Raw genomic sequence first — 22,211 nt, 5'->3', positions numbered from 1 at the left:
TGAGGCACACACATAGGCAACATATATGGTGAAGACCTCTGGTGTTGCAGTGGCCTAATGTCCTTTTTTTCTTCTTCTTGCTGAGGCAATTGGGGTTAAGTGACTTGCCCAGGGTCATATAGCTAGTAAGTGTCAAGTGTCTGAGGTCAGATTTGAACTCACTTCCTCCTGACTCCAAGGCCAGAGCTCTATCCACTGCGCCACCTAGCTGCCCCCTAATGTCCTTTTTCTTATCATGGTATCTCCATACAATTCCCCTATGGTACAAAGTCTTTACTGGGCAGGTCCCTGAGTCTGCTCCACTCCACAATGATATTCTATGCTGCTAGGACTAGTTCTCTCCTGAATCAATAGTTGGCTCTCTTTTCTGCTGCTAGAGGTAATGATCCTTGAAGCTGCTTCCTGCCCTGACTCTTCTGTGTTTGTGTCTTTCCTCCCTTCTAAGTATGTGTCTTGTACTGGTGAAATATAAAATACTCTGGCTTCCTTCTACCACCACCACTTGTCTTTTGGTAGAGATGCAGGGGTTATACAATCATATAAAGCTGATCCTGCCTTGACTGTGACTTAATGTTTTCCAAGGCTGGAAGATTTAACTTTTTTTTTTTTAAAGACCACTTGGATTATCCAGCCAATGGCCAGCTGCCCTTCTAATTCCATCTTTCTACTTCATTTTGATGTATTAACACTGTGCAATACCCATCTCTCTGTTACATGTTCCTTTCTGTGATTTTATCAATTAGGCTTGGGCATTCAATTGGTCAGGAACCATCTTTCTAGACCCCCATCTTGATGGTCTCTGTGGAGTGAATGAGGGACATACTGGATTGTAGGGAAATTGTCTAGCAGCTTCAAGTTCACTTTCCTTTAAACCTCATAATAGCACTATTGTGGAAAACTTTAGGACCCTGAAAAAAGTAGGATTCATTGGAGAGGGAAAATGATTATGTTTATTGTTCATGGGCTCCTGTGAGTCCTTTGACTTTTCTATGGGTAGAATAAAGATTCTGTTGTACCTGACAGTTGTAGTTTTGCCTTGAGTGCTGAGGATCTGGGGGGACTTTGTTGTCCATATCTGTGAAGACTTAGACACAAGATGCAGGATTATACAGCAGAAACTCTGAGTTAGGGCATAATGAGCCTAAGCCTAAGTGATCTTTTTTGGGTGGACTCCCAGACTGGAACCCAGACTCTCTGAACACAGATCATGGGTCCCTGGTTCATGGATCACACTAACAAGTAATTGAAGATGAGGTTCTGAAGTTCAGGAGAAATATTATAGCTGGATTATAGGTTAAGAAGTCACCTGCATAAAGATAGCTAGACTAGAACTTGGAGGACACCATACTTAAAGGGTGGTAGAAAGATGAAGAACCAGTGAGGGATACTAAGAAGGAACAGTCCAATGAGTAGGAGGAAAATTAGGAGAGAGTTGTGTTCAAGAAGCCCTGTGAGGAAAGAGTATTCAGGAGGAGTCAAATACTACAAAAAAGTCAAGGATGATGAGGGCTGAGAAAAGGCCAATGGAGTAAGTAATCAGGTTAGTAATCAGTTAAGAGAACAGTTCCAAATGAGCGCTGGTATTATCAGAAGACAAATAATAAGCCGGGGAGGAGTGAATGAGTGGTGAAGAAGTAGAAACTAGGAGTGATCTTGCAGTTGAACTTTCTTTCATGTGTTGTTTCTTCCAATTATATCATGAGCTCTTTGAGAGCAGAAGCCCTCTCCACTTTTTTTCTATTTGTATTCCCATGTGTGGCACACAGTAAGCACTTAATGCTTTTTCTTTCATCCATCCATCCATCCATCCATCCATCCATCCATCCATCCATCCATTCAAGAAGTATAGGCTAGGGGGCAGCTAGGTGGTGCAATGGATAGAGCACCGGCCCTGAAGTCAGGAATACCTGAGTTCAAACCCGGCCTCAGACCAAACACTTGACACTTACTAGCTGTGTGACCCTGGGCAAGTCACTTAACCCCAATTGCCTAAAAAAAAAAGTATAGGCTAGTCTTTCTAAGACTTTGGGAAGAAAGATGTAGAAAAATGGCTTGGGGAAATGGTAATGGTAATGGTAATGGAGGGTTTTCTAAGCATTGAGGAGACCTAAGCATGCTTTCAGATATTGCAGATGGAACAAATAGCTAGATATTGATGAGAAGACAGTGAGAGGATATGGCTAATGGTGCAAAGTCCTGATGGAGATAGGAAGGAATGGGATCAAAATTAGGGTTGGGGAAGTGTTAACCTTAGCAAAGAGAGGGAATACCTCCTATGAGATTAAATTAAATGAGGGTAGGGACGAAGGGTTCTTAAGTTGTAGAATGGGAAATATGAAGGCACTCATAAGGATGGCTTAAATCTTCTGGGTTAAGTAGCATTCTGGGTTTTCTGCTAAGAGAGAGAAGGATGAAGATGTAGCTAAGGACTTGAAGACAGAAAAGATTTGGAACAGCCACTCCAGTAAACATCATCTTCTGTGAAGGCTTTAGGGAAAGACATGGCAAGAGTCACATAGAATGGGAAGATGCAGAGGGGTTGAAATGTGTGCTGGTGGAAGAGTGCCATGGGCTCCAATGAAAAACAGAGTATTAGTGCTGGATGGGCCTTTAGAGATCAATTGGTCCAACCTCTTCATTTTACAGATTAGGAAGTTAAGGTCCAGGGAAGGGAAGGAATTTGCCCATGGTCAAATGGTAAGAGGCAAAACACTTCTAGTCTGGAACTAGAATGCTGACAAAAATTCATAGATCCATCACTTTATAGGATGAGAATCAAGAAATTTTACTATATTCCCTAGCATATAATGTTCAGCTTAATTTATAGAAGTGAATAACAATGTCTTTATATTTTATTTTTCCATAAAGCAGAAAGTACCTTAGAAATATTCTCATTAATTTTCACATAATTCCTAGAAATAACAGCTCATATTTCTACAGTGTTTTATGGTTTACAAAGCAATTTTCTCATGACAACCCCGTGACGTAGGCAGTACATCACAGTGTTATCCCCATTTTACAGAGAGAAAAATTTACGGTCAGTGAGGTGGCATGCCTTGCCCAATCACCCAATCATCGAGTATTGAAAGGAGGCCTTTGGATGCCATGTCCAGCACTTTTTTCATCATGTTATAGATAGGAGAGAATTAGAATGCGAGTTCTACGAGATCAGGGACTGTCTTGCTTTTCTATTTGTAGCCCCAACACTTTGCATGGCGCTTTGCACGTGGTAGGTGAATGCTTTTTTCATTAATTAGTTAATTCATGACCATTTAATAAATGAAAAACCTGAGATATAGAGATGCTAACTGCCAAAATATGCCAAAAGAGGCCAGCTCTACATCTAGAGCAGTTTTCCCTAAAGGAAGTAGTGCTGTCATTTATTATCAAATTTTATTTAGTGAACATTCATGTGGATCTGAATCATAGCATCTAAAGTATTTGGGGGTGACTGATTTTTTTTTCTACCTCTACCAATGCAGATCAGCTCTTCTTCTTCTATATTTAGAGAATGGCTCAGACTCTGAGAGATTAGGTGACTTGTCCAGGACATGTCAGAGGCAAGACTCAGACCTACGTCTTCTGTACTTCGAGGTCAGCTCGCTATCAACTATACTAGTATTTCTCAAAGTGTGATTTGGGGACCACTGGGGTCCCTTAGGTCCTTTCCGGGAGTCTTCAAGGTCAAAACTAATTTTTGTAATAATACTGACATGTTAATTTCTAATATGGTAAATATTGATAGATATAATCCACATAAACAAAAGCTCTTCATGTGTATATGTGTGTGTGAATGTGTGTGAATCCTCAATGATTTTTAAGAGTGTAAAGGGGTCCTGAGATCAAAAAGTCTGAGGATTGCTGCATTACCCTATCCTGTCTCTGTTACATTATGAGATTAGTATTTTGACTTGCAATTCAATGTTCAATCAAATTTTTTTTTCTTTTTGTTCTACGGTTAAAAAAAGGGTAGTAAGCCCATGAAGGTATCCCAGAATAACTATTCTATCATTTCTCTTTTTAACTCACAGGGAAAAAGTAATGTTAAGTTTAAACACAATTTAAACTAGTTTTGTTTTAAGAAAATTTTTCTTGACTTTCAAATCAAGAATGGGAAATTTAAATTGGATTCAATAAATACAAATCACATCTCAAAATAATCTTCAATTCCATATTACAGTCCATTAAAGGATTGGGGGCCAGAAAAGAAGAAAGAAAAGGGTAAGAGTAGAATAAAGTCAGAGGGGAGGAAAAAAGACTGACAGGTAGAAGAAGAAATGTGAAAGATGAATGAATGGATTAAGAAAGCATTTAAGTGCTCACTCTACGCAAAACGCTGTACTAAGTGCTGAGATACAAATAGAAAAGTAGTTCTTGCTTTCAAGGAAATCACCTTCTAATGGGACAGAAAACACATCTGAAAGGTTTCAATGGCAAGTCACATGGAAAGACGCCACAGTCTTTAGGGTGCAGCAGCAAAGCAGATGTTAACGCGTCTTTAATCATGCCATTATTTAATGTCACTCTTCCTAGGGCTCTTGGGTTCAGGTTCCTGGATTGGTCCCATCAGGGGCTGAGAGGAGGTGGTAGTCCAAGTGCTGGTGATGCTTGGCACGTGCTGCCTCCTGCCTCTTGCTTGCTGTTTTAGCTAGGTTGGGCTAGCTGACCCATGTGTGGCAGTTGTTTGGCCACTGCTGAAGATGGCTGACCCCTTCTCCACAGGAGTTGCTTGCCCAGATGATGGCTGTGAGGGCTGGGCTGGAAGCAGCCCTGCCACGCCCAGAACTCCTCTGCCTGTTGGTGGTGGATCATCAGCAATTATTGTTGGTCATGATAAGGAGGAATGTCTCCCCTCTTGGATGGCTGTAGAAGTTGGACCACAAGCAGGTTTGGGGGGCACTGGCAATTTCCAAGGCTCTTGGTTTCAGGGTCTTGGTTTCTGTCCCCATGGAGGGCTGAAGCAAGTTGGTAGCCAAGGTCGTGGTTTAAATTGCCTGGACACAGATAAATAGAAATTGTAGAGTGAAAAGGAGGGAGGATAGTAAGAAAGAGAAAGTGTTAGACTCTGAATTAGTAAACTCATTCTATCATGCGCCGCTGTTCATATGGATGTGTGTTTCAGATTGCCGTCATCACGTCTAACCATCAATTGTTTACAAATCTTCCACTGTTTTGGGGCTTTAAAATATCTATAGCAGCAGGTCTTCTCTACAGGGAGATTATTACCTAGGTTGCAGTTGTAGGATCAAAGCCAATTTTTTCTTTTTATCCTTCCTCTATAGTACTCTGTGCCCCAATGGTGAAAAACAGGTGTCACCTACTTTTATCTAGTCACATGTTTAATTTAGTTGGTGACTCTAGAAAGAAATCATACAAGACAAATTTTATTACAAGCAATATAGTTAAAATGCAATAAAAATTCATCATAATTTTTTTTCAAGCTCCGACTATAACCCATAGTGAAGCAGTTGCCTAGGACACTCTAGGTGGCTAAGAGGGCACAATGAAGAATATTCTTTAATATTACTCTTAATAAATGCACATCTTTTTAATGCCAAGAAATCCTGCTCTCCATGGCACATAGGTAAGCATTTTGTGATAATTCAGGTTACTGGTGTTACACTGAAGGCTCAAAACCTCTGGGGGACAATAACCTACTTGGGCGCAATTTTCCAACCTTGTTTGGGGTTCACAAATGCCTTGGCTTGGCTCTGTCCCACAGTCATAGTGCTCACAGTGAAGGGAGATAAGATTGGTTCTGCTTTACCCTGGAAGGCAGAAATAGGACTAATGGATAGATGTTATGGGGACACAGGTTTTTGTTCAATATTACTCATAATTCACTAATAACCTAAAATGCTGTATTTATATATCATTTTAAGATTTGCAGAGCACTCTCCTGACAGCAGCCCTGCAAGATAGATATAGTATTATTATTCCCATTTCATAGAGAAGGAAATTGAGGTTCTGAGAATGTTAATGACTTGTCTATGATCCCATGAGGCTATATTTGAATTTAGGCGTCTTAACTCTAAATCTAGTACTACATCTACCATATTACTTATCACTCCTCATAAGGAAAAAAATTCTTAACAAAATGGCTAGTTTTGGGGTGAGGAGTTGGGGAGGGAGGAAAGAATAACAGTAAAGAATTATACCACTAAAAGCTTTTATTTATTTTTTTAAATTTTATTTATTTATTTTTAGTTTTCAACATTCACTTCCAAAGATTTTAGGTTCCAAATTTTTTCCCTATCTCTCCCCTCCCCCCACCTCAAGACAGCATGCAATCTGATATAGGCTCTACATATACATTCATATTGAACCTATTTTCACATTAGTCATTTTATAAAGAAGAATTAGAACCAATGGGAAAAACCACGAGAAAGAAGAAACACACACAAAAAAAAAAAGAAAAAAGAGAGCAAATAATATGCTTTGATCTGCATTCAGACTCCATAGTCTTTTTTTTGTTGTTGTTGTGCCCAGGGTCACACAGCTAGTAAGTGTTATGTGTCTGAGGCCAGATTTGGACTCCAGTCCTCCTGAATCCAGGGCCGGTGCTCTATCCACTGCACCACCTAGCTGACCCTCCATAGTTCTTTTTCTGGATGTGGACAGCATTTTCCCTCATGAGTCCTTTGGAGTTGTCTTAGATCCTTGCATTGCTGAGAGACAATATGTCAAAGTTAGTCACTGCACATTGTGGCTGTTACTGTGTACAGTGTTCTCCTGGTTCTGCTCATTTCACTAAGCATCAGTTCTTATATGTCTCTCTGGGTTTTTCTAAAGTCATTCTGCTAATCATTTCTTATAGCATAATAGTATTCCATTACATTCATATACCACAATTTGTTCAGCCATTCCCCAACTAATGGGCATCCCCTCAATTTCCAATTCTTTGCCACTACAGAAAGAGCTGCTATAAATATTTTTGTACATGTGGGTCCTTTTCCCATTTTTATGATCTCTTTGGGATATAGACCTAGAAGTGGTATTGCTGGGTCAAAGGGTATGCATATTTTTATAGCCCTTTGGTCATAGTTCTTTTAAATAGAAGGCTAGGCTAACCACTTATTATGGATATTGTGGACCAGACCCATGCTTTAGATAGGATTTGGATTTAGGTGATTTCCAAGGTCTCATCCTACTTTGCAATTCTATGAATTCATGACAATAAGGTTGGTTGGTTATAATGACCTTCACTACTGCAATTAATCCAGTCCAAACACAGTACCTCCCTGCCCAGCCCCCCACCCCACCAAGGCCCTGGAAAGGACTTCCAGAATTTTTGGACTTTAAGTAACTAAGTCAAAAGCATCACTTTTTAGACTATGCATTAATATAATCCAAGGCCGTAGGCCTCCTAAACTCCTAAGCTCTGGTCCCTCTAAGCTTCTGGTTCCCTCCATTGCTAGTACCTTCCTTCTAATATTATCTCCAATTTATTCTGTATATACCTTGTTTGTACACAGTTGCTTACATAATCCTTTCCCATTAGACTGTGAGCTCCTTGAAAGCAGGGACTGTTTTTCCTTTCTTTGTATTCCCAGCACTTAATACAGTGCCTGGCATATAGTAGGCATTTAATAAATGCGTGTTATATTTGAATTACTGGAAGTAATTTCAGAGGGAAGGCACTAGTGGTGGGGATAGGGATGTGGACTGGGTGGGGTGGGGGACTTGACCTCTTGGAGAAGGTGGGATTTGAGCTAAGTCTTGAAGGAAGCCAGGGAAGCTAGGAGGCAGAGATGAGGAGGGACAGCATTCCAAGGCATGGGGGGGGACAGCCAGCAAAATGGCATGGAATGGGGAGATGGGAGACAGGAAAGGTGGGAGACATTCCAGTTATAAAGGGTTTTAAAAGCCAAACAGAGGATTTCTATTTAATCCTGGAAGTAATTGGGAGCTACTGGAGTTTACCAAAAAGCGGTAGGGGAGGTGACATAGTCAGACCTGTTCTTTAGGAAGATTGCTTTGATAGTTAAGTGGAGGATGGAATGGAGTGGAGAGAGACTTGAGGCAGGCAGACCAATCACAATGCTTTTTGCTATATTCCAGGCATGAGGTGATAAGAGCCTGCATAGGATGATGGCAACGTCAGAGGAAAGAAGGGGGGATGTACCAGATATGTTACAAAGGTAGAAATAACAAGACTAAGAGACTGATTGGATATGTGAGGTGAGAGGGAGTAAGGAATTGAGGATGTCACCTAGGTTTTGAAGCTAGATGACTGGTAGTATGCTGATGTCTTCAATGGTGATAGGGAAATTAGGAAGAAAGGAGGGCTTGAGAAAGGAAATATAATTAGCTCAGTTATAGTTTAAGTAGTTTATAGTTTAACTGAGTTTAAAATAATAACTTGGCTCAAGAGATTCAAAACTTTGCCCAAGGGAAAAAAACACCTTGAAAATTAGAATGGACCAAATAGAAATCAATGACTCCATGAGGCAACAAGGAATACTACAACAAAACCAAAAGACTTTTAAAAATAGAAGAAAATGTAAGTTATCTCATAGCAAAAAACAATTGACCTGGAAAACAGATCAAGGAGAAAAAAATTTAAGAATATTAGGCTACCTGAATTCCATCACCAATAAAAAGAACCTAGGCATCATATTTCAAGAAATCACGAAAGAAAACTGGCCAGATCTCTTAGAACTAGAAGGTAAAGTGGAATGGAAAGTATCTACCATTTTCTGAAAGAAACTCCAAAAAGAATACTCCCAGGAACATGATAGTCAAATTCCAGAGCTTACAGGTCAAAGAAAAAATACTGCAAGCAGCCAGAAAGAAATAATTCAAGGACTGAAGATCCATGGTCAAAATTATACATGATTTAGCATTCACCACTATAAAACAGAGGAGAGCATATAATATGATATTCCAGAAGGCAGCTCATATAGGCTTACAGCCAAGAATAACGTACCAAGCAAGACTGAGTATAATTTTACAGGGGGAAAACAGTTCATTAATTAAATAGAGGACTTCCAAGAATTCCTAATGAAAAGACCAGAGCCACATAAAGACTCTGAAATTCAAACACAGGAGTCAAGAGAAACATAAGCAAGCAATCATAAGGTACTAAACAAAGATAAAGTGTTTATATTCTCATAAGGGGAGATTTTAGATATATTTCTCCAGAACTCTATAATCATTAGGGGCCATGGAGGGAGTTTCATTAGACAAGGCCTGGGAGTGGTTTTATTATGTCTCAATGATCTTGTGAGAAGACTAGAAAGAGAGGGCAAGAGAAATACATTAATGGGGAAGGGAAAGGAAAGTTAGGGAAAAGCATCTCACATTACCAGGGTGCACAAATGAATATCTATGCAAACAAGCAGGAGGTTGTGGGGTGAGGAGCAGCTGACACTTGAACTTTACCTTCATCTAAATTGGTCAAAAGAGGAAAGAGTGTACACATATACACACACACACAGTTAGTAATAGAAATACACTTCACTCAACAGGAAAATAAGAGGGAAAGGGGGAAAAGAAGAGGGAAGGAATAATAAGGCAGGGATTAGTCCTAAGCAAAATAAACTCATACTAAGGATGTACAAATATATTGATAGCACTTCTGAGGGGGCAAAAAATGGGAATATGAGGGGTAGCTATCAATTGGGGAATGGCTGAACAAGTTATGGTATAGAATGGGATAGAATATTATTATGCTATAAGAAATGATGAAGGGAAGGGTTTCAGAGAAACCTAGGAAGACTTGTATAAACAGATGCAAACAGAAAGTGAACAGAACCAAAAGAACAATTTATACAATGATAACATCACGGTAAAGACAAACAACTTTGAAAGAATCAGGAACTCTGATAAGTGTAATGACCAACCACAATTCCAGAGAACTTATGACGAGGTACGCTACCCTCACCTGATAGTGAGGTGAGGGACTCTGAGTATAGAGTGAGACTTTTTTTTGGTTACAGCCAATACAAAAGCTTGTTTTGCTTCACTGTTCATGTTTGTGGCAAGGCTTTTATCAGTCAATCAACCAATAAAGATTTATGAAGCACCTACTATGTGCCAGGCACTGTGCTAAACTCTGGGGATACAAAAAGAGACAACAGACAGTCCTTACCCTCAAGGAGCTTACATTATAATGGAGGAGACAACATACAAATAAATATATAAAAACCCAAGCTATAAATGCAGAAGAAATAGGAAATAATGAACAGAAAGAAACCACTGGAATTATGAGGAATTGGGAAAGGCTTCCTGTAGAAGATAAGGTTTTAGTTGGGACTTAAAGGAAGACAGGTAGGTCAGTAGTCAGAGCAAAGGAGAGAGAATATTCCAGGCATGGACAACAGACAGGGAAAGTGCCCTGAGCCAAGAGTCAGAGTGTCTTATTCGTGGAACAGCCAGGAGGCCAGTGCCACTTGATATATTAGGGAATAAAGTATAAAAAGACTGGGAAGATAGGACAGGGCTAGGCTATGAAGGGCTTTGAATGCCAAATAGAACATTTTGTATTCGATCCTGGAGGCAACAGGCAGCTACTAGAATTTATTGAAGGGGGGGGCAGGTGACATGTTTAGACCTGTACTTTAGGAAAATCACTGTACTGGGTGAATGAAGGATGGATTGGAGTGGGGAGAGATTTGAGGGAGGCAGACCCACTAGAACGTTATTGCAATGAGCCAAGCATGAGGTGATGAAGGCTGGCACCTAAGTGGTAGCAGTGTCAGAGGAGAGAAGAGGGTATATTTAAGAGATGTGGCAAAAGTGAAATTGATAGCGCTTGCCAACAGCATGGATATTGGGGTGGGGTAACAGACAGTGAGGAATCCAAGATGATTCCTAGGTTGGGAGCCTGAGGGACTGAGAAGATGGTGTTGCCCTCTACAGTACGGTCTGGGGGTGGGAGAGGTATTGAGTTCTGTTTTGGACATATTGAGTTGAAAATGTCTACTAGACATCAGATGTCTGAAAGGCAGTTGGAGATGTGAGACTGGAAGTCAGCAGAGAGTCTGGGGCAGGATAGGTACATCTGAGAATCATCGACATAGAGATGGTAATTAAATCCTTGGGAGCTGATGAGATTACCAATTGGAGTAGTAGAGGGAGAAGAGAAAACGGCCCAGAACAGAATGATGATGGACATCTACAGTTAGAGGGTGTGATCTGGAAGAGGATCCAGCAAAGGAAACAGAGGAGTGGTCAACATGGTAGGAGAAAAACCAGGAGAGAGTGGGGTCCCAAAAACCCAGAAAGAAGAGAGTATTATGGAAGAACGAGTTGTCAAGGAGAATGAGGGGTTTTCTTTTGTACTCAACTCGGGGGGGCAGGTGGTTAGGTTGAGAGAGAGAGAGAAGGCAGATTTTTGCAGATTGAAAAAAAATACATATAACTTTTAAATAAATAGACTAAGAGAAAAGGAAATGGAGGCACCTAATGTGGATTACTTTCTCAAGGAATTTATCTGGAAAGGAGAGGTGAGATATTGGACAATTGCTAGCTGGGCTGGTCAGATTAAGCAAAACTTTTTTAAGGATGGGAGAAACATGGACATTTTGGTAAGCATTAGAGAAGGATCCAGGGAGAAATTGAAAGAGAGAGAGAGAGAGAGAGAGAGAGAGAGAGAGAGAGAGAGAGAGAGAGAGAGAGAGAGAGAGAGAGAGAGAGAGAGAGAGAGAGAGAGAGAGAGATTGAGAGAGAGAGAGAGAGAGAAAGAGAGAAAGAGAGATTGAGAGAGAGAGAGAGAGAGAGAGAGAGAGAGAGAGAGAGAGAGAGAGAGAGAAAGAGAGTGAGGATGTTAGTACGGACAATTTTCTAAAGATGTAAGACGATGGAATCAAGAATGCGTGTAGACAAGTTTGCCTTGGTAAGGAGAGAGGGTTACCTCTTCATCTAAGACAGAAGTGGAGGAGGAAGTAGTAGGGGAAGATATCCAAGTGATATGTGATTATGAGATGAGGAGGAAGAGGGAGCTCTTAGTAAATGGCCTCAATTTTCTTTAGTAAAGGGGTTATTTGATTTTCCTTTGCCTTAACATTTTTACTGTCCTGTGTTAAAAAACTTCATGGAATCCTATCAATGAATCACTCAATATATGTTTTACTAGAGGTCAACAGAAAGAAATGGTGATTTCACATTTCACAGTATCTAAGACAGGCCTGTAGTTGGTCACAGTGGAAGGTCATTTAGGATCCCTCTGTAAATATCACACTCCTCCCATAGCTAATTAAGTATGCTAAGAGAAGCACCATTCTAAGGGATCAATCATGTTTACTCTGGCTTCGGTGTATCTGACTTGGTCTTCAGAAGACCTAACCTTGAGTCCTAGCTTTACCACTTATAGATTGCATGGCTCCTTAACCTCTTTGTGTCTCAGTTTCCTCATCTGTTAAATGAGGGGCAATAACACATTACCTATTTCACAGGACTTTTGTGAGGAAAGTGTTCTGTAAACTTCATAAATGGCCTTGGTGTGGTTTCCTATTATGTACCACTTAGTCTCAGTCACCTAATTGAGATATGTCTACAACCTTGGGTCTTTGAAGGCCATGTTGTGGAACATAAGCTCTGGCAGGTTTTACCAAGCTAGAACAATTTAGAGTAAGGTCTTGTCAGGCTGAATCTACTGGTTTGAGTGCCAGTCTAACCAAGAATGGAGAGGCGTGTCACCAGTTGGCCGTGGAAACCTATGAAATAAAGAAAAAGATAAAATTTAAGATGGCCTTAAGCCCTACATGCTCACCTTCTACTAATGTATCTGGGGCTCAGAACAAAATTCTTATATGCTGCTCAGAGTAGAGCCATTTGACAGTTCTAAGGACTTTGATGGGAAGAACTTATTTATTCTGGGCCTTAGTAGCTGTGGCTTGTAGCACCTTCAGGAGCAGATGGTAGGTTGCATCTTCACAGAGGTTGATTGCTTCCTAAGATGATGGCTGAGGGCACTGGACTGGAAGCATTGCTATTACCAAGGCTCTTGGGTTCAGGGTCCTGGGCTTTCTTACTGAGGTCTGAGGGGAAGTGGTGGTCAAAGTGATGGTGATTTGACTTGACTGGCACCTGCTTCCTCCTGTTTCTCTCTACAGGTGCCTTGCTCCTTCAGGAAAGATTGCCTGCCAGAGTGGAGAAAAGTAGTAGAGATAGCAGCAGATATATGAGTAAAGGTTTCAATATAGTAGATATTGAGGTGCTCCTTCCCTCATGCTTCCCCAACTTTCCAGATGGAGAAGCAAGTTTACCGCTTGCTCCTTACTACCAGTTCTAGACTGTCCCTTTGTCATCATCACTCAGCAACCGCTCCCCTTTACAAGTTCACTCTGTCTGTCCATACTGCCCAGTGCAGTATTAGCCTCCACGTTTTTCATTCCTTTTTCAGGGAGTTCAGTATCTGGCTCACAGTCTTCCTCTCCACCATAACCCATATCCTTTGGGTCTTGAGTAAACACATTGATATCTCCTCAAATATCTTAGTCTTCCAGTTTATCAACCTCAATTCTTTGCTCCTGGTTGCCATTTTCAGACTCTCCCTCTTCATTCATCAACCTTTCTTTGTTGAGGTTTGTGCTATTCAAATTTATTACCCAATCTAGATTTTAGCATTTTTTATCTATCTATGCCCAGAGATTCTATTGCCCTCATACCAGGGGACCTCAACACACATTCCTAAATATCACTACTTCCAAGTTCCTTAATCTATTTAGTTCCCAAGAACTACTCCTCCACTTTATGCTCACAAAGCCATGCTGACTGGGTCCACTACAAATTTATGCTATCTAATCTCAACCAGGCCCTCACTGAAGTACAGAAATCCTCTAAAATCAAATCAATATGCCCACTTTCCACATGGTCTGTCACAAACCCTTTTTGTCTTTCCTAAATCTTCCCATGGCACTCTCTCCCCTACCCTCTCAGCTAAAGACTTCAATTCATACTACACTGAAAAAATTGAGGCCATTTGCTGAGATCTCCCTCTTCTCTCCTCCTCATCTCACATCATTTAGATTTCATCTTCTACTATTTTCTCCTTCACTCTTATCTTGGCTTAAGAAGTGGCCCTTCTCCTCACTAAGGCAAACCCCTCCACATGCATCTTTGATCCTTTCCCCTCATGTCTTCTCCATGAGATTGTCTCCACTAACATGTCTTTTTTTAAAAAATGTATTTATTTTTAGTTTTCAACATTCATTTCCATAAGATTTTGAGTTCCAAATTTCCTCCCCATGTCTCCCCTTCCCACACCCCAAAACAGTGTCCAATCTGATATAGGCTCTACATATATATTCATATTGAACTTATCTTCCACATTAGTCATGTTGTAAAGAAGAATTAGAACCAATGGGAGAAATCACGAGAAACACACACACACACACACACACACACACAAAAAGAGCAAATAATATGCTTTGATCTGCACTCAGACTCCATCTTTTTCTGGATGTGTACAGCATTTTCCACCATGAGTCCTTTGGAGTTGTCTTGGATCCTTGCATCACTAAGAAGAGATGAATCTATCAAAGTTAGTCATTGCACAACATGGTTGTTACTGTGTACAATGTTCTCCTGGTTCTGCTAACTTCACTTAATATCAGTCCATACAAGTCTTTCCAGGTTTTTCTGAAGTCTGCTTACTCATTATTTCTTATATCACAATAGTATTCCATAACATTCATATACCACAACTTGTTCAGCCATTCCCCAATTGATGGGCATTCCCTCAATTTCCAATTCTTTACCACCACAGAACGAGCTGCTATAAATATTTTTGTACATGTGGGTCCTTTTCCCATTTTTATGATCTCTTTGGGATATAGACCTAGAAGTAGTATTGCTGGGTCAAAGGGTAGGCACATTTTTATAGCCCTTTAGGCATAGTTTCAAATTGCTCTCCAGAATGGTTGGATCAGTTCACAACTCCACCAAAAGTGCATTAGTATTCCAACTTTCCCACATCTTCTCCAGCATTTATAATTTTCCTTTTTGGTCATGTTCCCACTAACATTACTACTCTTTCTCTAACCTTCAATCTTTCCCTATCTATTGGCTCCCTCAATGGTGCCTACAAACAAGCCCATGTTTCTCTCATCCTTAGAAAACTCTTGCTTGATCAGATCAGGGTCTACTCAGTGCAAGCATTATACCAAATTACTTGTGCCATACTCCTTGTGCCAAAACTTTCTTGCCTGGCTCCTATTCCCTTATTTATATTGTATTGTAACTCTATTACAATGTAAAGCTCATCATGTAACTTGATTAGAATGTAGATAATCAACTATCCTTGTCATCACCATTATCATCAGTAGTGAGCATTTATCGAGGACCTACTATGTAGAAGTAGTCCTTGTGCATTTAAAAAGGTGTATCGATAGCACACAGTTTTTGTCGTGAGAATAACAAAATCTAGTTGGGGAGACAGGGAATGTCTACAATATATGGTAGTAAATATTAAGTGCAAGGTGAGTGGTAGACAATAAATTTTTGAGGAATTCAGAGGAAGAAATGATAAATGGTGCCTGGGGCAGTCAAAAAAGTCTCCAAAGAAAAGCTGACATGTAAGTGGGGCCTTGAAGGATAGATGGGACTAAGAAAGGTAGGGTGACAGTAGTTAAATAAATGGCTAGAGCCTAGAAGTCTAATTGTATTGCAATTATTTAGTGAGTTGCATTCTTAGCTCCATGCTAGTTTGGAAGGAGTTAGGAGATGTATTGGATTGAACACTGGTTCTGGAGTCAGGAAGACGTGAGTCTGAATTCTTCACTGAGGGTCACACAGCTAGTGTGTACGACCTTATTTTCTCAGCCTTAGTTTCCCAATATGCAAAATGGGCATAATAATAACACCTACCTCACAGGATTATTGTAAGGGTCAAATGAAATAATATATGTAAACTACTTTGCAACCTTAAAGTGGTATATAAATGTCAGTTATTATCACTATTAATAATATTAGAGATGAAACAAAAATATAAGACATTCTCTCAGGCATTGTGCAAGCATTGAGAACACAAAGAAAGGCAAAAAAAAATTAATCCTTGCTCTCAAGAAGATCATAGTTCAACATAGGAGATAACACGTAAATAACTATGTATAGATAAGATACATACAGGTTAAATTGGAGATCATCAACAGAGGGAAGGTGCTAACATTAAGGTGGATCAGGAAAGGCCTCTTGTAGGATGTAGAATTTTAGTTGGGATGTGAATGAAGTTGGGAAGTGAAGGATGAGAAACCAGGTAACAGAGATAAGGAAGAAGAGAATTCCAGATATGGGGGACTGGTAGCAAGAATGCACATAGCTGGGAGATGGAATGAGAGGAACAACAAGGAAGCCAGTGTCACTGGACTGAAGAATATCTAGGGTGGAGTAGGGGCTTAAGGTATATAAGCAAGGGTGCTTTGGGAACAACTCTAACTAGAGAGCCAACTGTTAAATTTTGAGCACCAGTATTTACACCTCAGAAATCAGCAGTTATTACAAATCAAGGCTTGATTTATTGTTTTATTGATTTCATAGACTTAACAAAGTTTGAATAATGTAGATTAAACATAAAAGTGTGTATGCATACATTTCCTCCCTCCCCCAGAAAGGTGGGTTGTTAAACATTTACCCCCACATCCCTGCATTGCTCTATAAACATTGCTTGAGTTCAGGAGAATGATAGAAGGCTCAAGGAATCATCACTAGACTAGAGGCCTGGGGACTGCAGGGTAATAATAATAGTTGGCATTTATATAGTGCTTTCAGGTTTGAAAAATGCTTTACATCCATTATTTGAGCTTCACAATACCTGGGAATATAAAAAGACTGGAAAGGTATGAGAGGGCCAGGTTTTGAAGGGCTTTGAATGCCAAAGACAATTTTTCGTGGAGTTTATTAAGTAGGAGAGGGGTAACATAGTCACACCTGTGTTTTATGACGATCAGTTTGACAGCTGAGTGGAGGATGGACTGGAATGGGGAGAAACTTGAGGTGCGGAGACCAGCCAGCAGGCCACTGCAATATCACAGGCTTGAGGAGAGAAGGGTCTATACCAGGATGGTGGCAGTGTCATGAGAGACAAGGAGGCATGTAGGAGAGATGTTATAAGGATAGAATTGACAAGACTGGACAACAGACTGGATATGGGACGATGAGAGAGAACGAAGAGTTGAGAATGATACCTTTTGAGCCTGGGTGACTGGGAGGATGGTGGTGCCCCCAAGAGTGATAAGAAAATGAGTTTAGGTGGAGAGATGATATATAATAATAGCCAGAGATGGAACTAACACAGGGCTACTGGGCTAGTGTGCCAGATGTCGCCATCCCATGCAATACTTCCTCATGGCTCTCTTAAAGGACCCCTTCTCATCATGATAAGGCAGACTGTACCCTCCCTCCTCCCAACTCCAACTAGAACTGATGACTCACCCAGGATAAGCTACCTGGCCTGGGGACCCCAAGCCAGACTCACAGATTAGTGTGAGATCAGTGTGGAAGGTGGTTTGCTTTTTTTTTTTTTGGCAATGGGGGTTAAGTGACTTGCCCAGGGTCACACAGCTAGTAAGTGTTATGTGTCTGAGGCCGAATTTGAACTCCTCCTGAATCCAGGACTGGTAGCCACCCCTAGGTGGTTTGCTTTTGACCACACTGAGCCCCTGTCACCTGAGTAAATTGAACTCTAGGCTCTCCCTAATAACCATCTTCTGCTCTCCCTTCATTCATTCAACAAATATTGATTAAGCAACTACTATGTGTAGGACATCAGCAAAATAGACAAAGATTAATCAGGGGGTCCCTTAGGTGCTTACATTCGGGGGGGGATGGGAAATATGTACATAAAAATAAAATGCAAAAAATATCCTCAGTTAATGCTTTGGGGGGAGGGCTGTAGCAACTGTGGTGTCAGGAAAGCTTTCTTTAGGAAGTAACATGAGCTGATTTTTGAGGAAATCTAGGGATTGATTCTACAGAGCTGTAGTGAGCATGGAGCGCTTTCTAACTAAGGAGGACAGACCGTCTTTGCTAAAGAACAGAAATGGAAGGTGGTGTCCTGGGGACAGCGAGCATTCCAGCTTGGAGAGAACCAAGAGGGGCAGAATGCTTGATGAGGAGGGAGAGTGACCTCCTATTTTGGAGCACTGGAAAAATCACTGGATTTAGATGGAGGATCTGAGTTTGAATCCTGTCTTTGCCACTCCCTGCTTGTGACCCCTCTGGCACGTTTCAACTGTCTGGGCCTTGGTATCCTCATCTTTAAAGTGAGGAAGGTAGATAGAGTAGGTGACCTCTGAGGTCCCTTCCGGCTCTAAATTAATGATGCTAGATTGATTCTTCTCAGACATCTCCCTTTTTCTTCAACTTAGCCTTCCCCTGAAGACTCTTGGCACTCTCTCCAGGGCTGGCTTGCTCCCTCTATCACACTCCCTAATGCTCAGGGACCAGGAGGAGGAGTTAGCATACTTCTTCCTCCTTCCCCCGTGTCTTTCAGATCCTCCCTCTTCCTCCATCACTCAGCAAACACCTTTCAAACTTTAAAATTTATTCCAGTCTGTACAGACCCTTTTTGCTGTCCTTTATGGATCTCTAGGACACTCTTCCTCTTTCCCAGTAAGTTCAATATCTAGCTCATGGTCAGCTCCATGACCCTTGCCTCCCAATTCTCCAGCCTCCTCTGTTACCTCTGTTCTAGTTTATTACAACTTGATATGAGTTAATTTACCTTAGACTATTTCTCACCCCCAACACCCACCCACCCACCTCATAGCTTCCCTCTCTCCCAACTGAATTTACCCCAGGTGCTAGAATTTCTAGTCAGGAATATAATAGTAGCTGGCTTTTACTGACCACTTTATGATTGCAAATCACTTCACTGACATCTTATTTGATACATCCCTGTGAACTGTGGAGCAGCAAGTCATATTATCCTTACTGTACAGAGGAAATTTGGTCTCAAAAATGGGTTTCCCTATTCGTAAGTGCCTTATGCACACCCAAGCTTTAGAATTCCAAGTTCAAGTGTATTTTCCATTGGATCGTACTATAGGCTTTGCTTTCAAGGAAACTGCAATTAACGGTGAGGCTAAGATAGATACAAAGGCAGTTGCAATCGGAGGTAGGCTATATACCGTGCTGCACCTCACAGACTCATTTGTGAGAATTAGGAATAAAGTTCGTGGCGGGAGGGTGCTGGGAGGAGTGAGAGATCACATACCGGCAGAGAAAGGAACCTGCATGGAGGAGGAGGGCCACTGGAATGGGGCAATGAAGGAAATAGACCCAATCCCAAAGTCCTGATAAGGAGAATCATTTTGGGTAGCGGGAAAACCGAGAAGAGACCAGGGTAGAGGGTACACCAGGGCAGAGAGGAAGGGCACTTGAATGCAAGAAGCATTGGTTTGGGAGTCAGAACTCCGTTCTAGTCCTGGCTAGACTTCACCTTAAACAAAGCATTTGAGCTAGGGCCTCAATTTCCTCACCTGTAAAATGGGGATGATAACATTTGCATCTTCATTTTCAAAGGGCCGGGAGGAAAGCACTTTGTAAATGAGTTTGTGGCAGTGTTGGAGCGCGAATCCTGGGTACACGGCTGCTTGCAGTGCCACTGAGGCCAAATCCAACCCTCAATGCCTCAGTTTCCCCATCTGTTAAACAGGAGAGAAATCAACTCTTTCTTTTTCTTAGTCCCCGCACTACCTAAAGGGGATTTGGAGGTAGAAAAGAGATCCCAATTGTTGGTCTCCTCCACGCTAAGTCCTCCTCCCACTTTGGCTTTGGCCTTTTGTACCGGCCTCACGTGACCCTCTAGGCGGCTGTTTCCCCCCTCTCGCCACGCCCCGCCCTCTGGCCCTTCCCCCCTGCGAGGCGCCTTCGCCCTCCCGGCTCTTCCGGCTCTCCGGCCTCTCCCCCCGCCTCTGGCGCTCACCCTTCCTCCCTCCTCCCCCTCCGCTGCCTTTCCGGCTCTTCCCACTCTCTACCCCCGCCCCCCCGTCCCCTCCACGACCGCCGTTCCCTCGCGATCGCCCCCCTTCCCCCGCGGCTGTTCCGCCGCCCCGCCTCCCCTCCCCCCGCCCCAAGCTCACTGTCTCCAAGATGGCGGCCGTGTCAGTTTGGGGCATCTCCGCCGTCCGGCCCAGGGCCCCGGGATCCAGGCTCTCCACCGCCTCGGTAAGTAGCTGTGGAGCCACCCGGTGCCGCCTCCCGCCGTCGAGTCCGCGGCTGAACCGCCTCGGGAGCCACCTGGCCGCCCCTCGGAGTCCGCGGGCGGCTGCAGGCCCCGCCGCGGCCTGCGCCGCCTCCCGCTGCTCTGCGCCAGGCCTCGGGCCGGGGCGCCACGGCCGCCCCCTCGCGCCGAGCCGGCGTCCGGCTTCCTCCGCCGCTTCTCCGCGCGCCGGGCTGCTTGCGCCTGGCCCAGGCCCCGGCCCCGGACCCTCGCTTTCCGGGCCTTCCGCCCTGCCACCCGCCCTGCCACCCGCCGGCCGGGCCCGGGTCCCGGCCCCAGGCCCGGGGGAAGGGAGCGAGCGGGCGAGCGAGCTGGCTGGCGGGCGGGCGGCGCAGGCCTTGGAGCCGCAGGCTGGGCTGGGCTACCCTGGGAATCCCGCTCCGCCGGCCCTGCCTCCTCCTCTCGCCTCCCGCCAGCCGCCCGAGTCCCGGGCTCCCCTGTCGTCGGCCCGGCGCCCGGCGCGGCTGGGATTGTCCGGGGACGGGGGCCCCGGCTTTGGGGGGCGGGTGACAGGCGGGCGGGTGTTGTGGTGCGGAGGAGGCAGCACGTGTGTTGTGGTGTCTGTCGGGCTGTCAGTCCCGGTCCGGGCGGGCGGCGGGGGCGGCGGGCAGGGGCTGCCTGTCAGCGCGGAGCTCAGGCTCGGAGGGGAACTGTCCGACCTGTCAGACCCTCCCGGAAGCCTGGGCATGCCCTGCCCCGAGAGGCGCTGCCAGGCTCTCTGGCGGGCGCGGGCATCGGGAGCTCCGGTGCTGTTGGGAATGGGAGATGCTGCTCCACGTGATTTCATTGTTAACTTACTCCTCTGTTTCTGTTTTGACCTGATGGGAAGGGCAAAATGACTCGTTAGCAAGTAGCAGGGCTTGCCATGTAAAGTTTGTAAAGTTGTCCTTCCCTCTTTCTTTAAAAAGTGGGGGTTAGCGGGGAGGGACTTTGAGTGGTGATGCTCTTCCAGGTGAAGTGCTGTACTTTCAGATGTACATCTCAAAACATCCAAGTTTTGAGACACTCTGCATTCAGAAGGCATGGAAAGAAAACCCTTGTTGGAAGATCCCAGTAGTTGTCATTCGCTTACCTGCATGGTTGATTAGCTGGTCGTTTCTCAGTTTCTTAAAATCAATCAGAAGCTTCTTTATGTTAGCCCCGACATACACATAATCACATTTACTGGACTGATACTACAACTTTTTTTTTTGGCCTCACTGAAATGAGAAACTTCTGTTTCTCAGCCAAAAAAAAAATCCTAGTCGGTTCAGGAGAATTGAATATTTTTCTTATTGTATGTATGTCAGTACTTTGTCTCTTGGAGGTAATCCTTTATCTCCTTGTAACTTTGACGTCATAATTAAGAATAGTTGCTGACGACCCATTTTTTTTCTATTTATATTTACAGTGTAATTTCTAAGTGCTTGATGAGACACTAAAGTAATACTAGTACTTTCAGCCTTACCTGTAAGTAAAGCGCTTTTTTTTAGAGGATGCTGATTTAGATTTAAGATGTATTATTTTTACAATTTCCAGAATAATGTAGAATTTGTCTCACTAGCGGTAATATTGTCATGTTTTTATCTGTTACTGTAGGGCATGTTCCTGTCTGGACAGCAGCCTAGGAGTCTTGTAGTCATATTTGTGTGACTTCTCTCTCCCTTATTATATGTTAAAACTAATCATTAATTTTTTTCTGTACTCTGTGGTTGACGTGGAGGTTATTCCCCATCCTTATCACTGATATTTCTTTGATCCTGGACAAATCACTTATCATCTCTGAATTTTACCTTTTGACAGCTATTAGGTCATGTCTAGCTGATGGTTCATAGTTTCTGAGTTTTTATAGCAGTTCAGAATAAATTAAATTATTGCTTGTAAAGTATTTTAAGCATCCAGAAGTACTAAAAAAAGAGTTTCTTGATTTGGCTTTTATTACTTTAGCTTAATTGTATTCAGCGTTTTTGTTGCTTCCATGTAGGACACATAATAATATACTTGAAACAAGATTTGTACTTGTTATGTATAAATCATGTTTCCTGTTTCTTCTAATGTGTGAAGT

The 22,211-nt window shown here is 42.7% G+C and overlaps 2 protein-coding genes across 2 annotated transcripts in view; one reads left to right on the top strand and one right to left on the bottom strand.

Moving 5' to 3' along the window:
• Window positions 1-2,830: 2,830 nt before the first annotated feature.
• On the bottom strand, window positions 2,831-21,245 carry LOC110196380 (uncharacterized). Its single transcript, XM_078149142.1, has 5 exons — window positions 21,240-21,245; window positions 20,028-20,785; window positions 19,425-19,589; window positions 12,716-13,085; window positions 2,831-4,994 (listed from the first exon to the last, which is right to left on the bottom strand). Exons 1-3 carry the CDS (start codon window positions 21,243-21,245, stop codon window positions 19,577-19,579), a joined length of 777 nt encoding a protein of 258 aa, XP_078005268.1. The 3' UTR covers window positions 2,831-4,994; window positions 12,716-13,085; window positions 19,425-19,576.
• The window catches only part of KAT6A (lysine acetyltransferase 6A), a 154,015-nt gene continuing 151,828 nt past the window's right edge, over window positions 20,025-22,211 (top strand). The window contains 1 exon segment of the mRNA XM_020969560.2: window positions 20,025-20,112. The gene's annotated coding sequence lies outside the window, so the exon portion shown is untranslated.

Source organism: Phascolarctos cinereus, unplaced genomic scaffold, assembly GCF_003287225.1.
Source record: "Phascolarctos cinereus isolate Bilbo 61053 unplaced genomic scaffold, phaCin_HiC Scaffold_2;HRSCAF=192, whole genome shotgun sequence".
NCBI classification, from domain to species: Eukaryota; Metazoa; Chordata; class Mammalia; order Diprotodontia; family Phascolarctidae; genus Phascolarctos; species Phascolarctos cinereus.
Note: the sequence above shows the minus strand (reverse complement) of the source record. Positions and strands in the feature narration are given on the sequence as shown.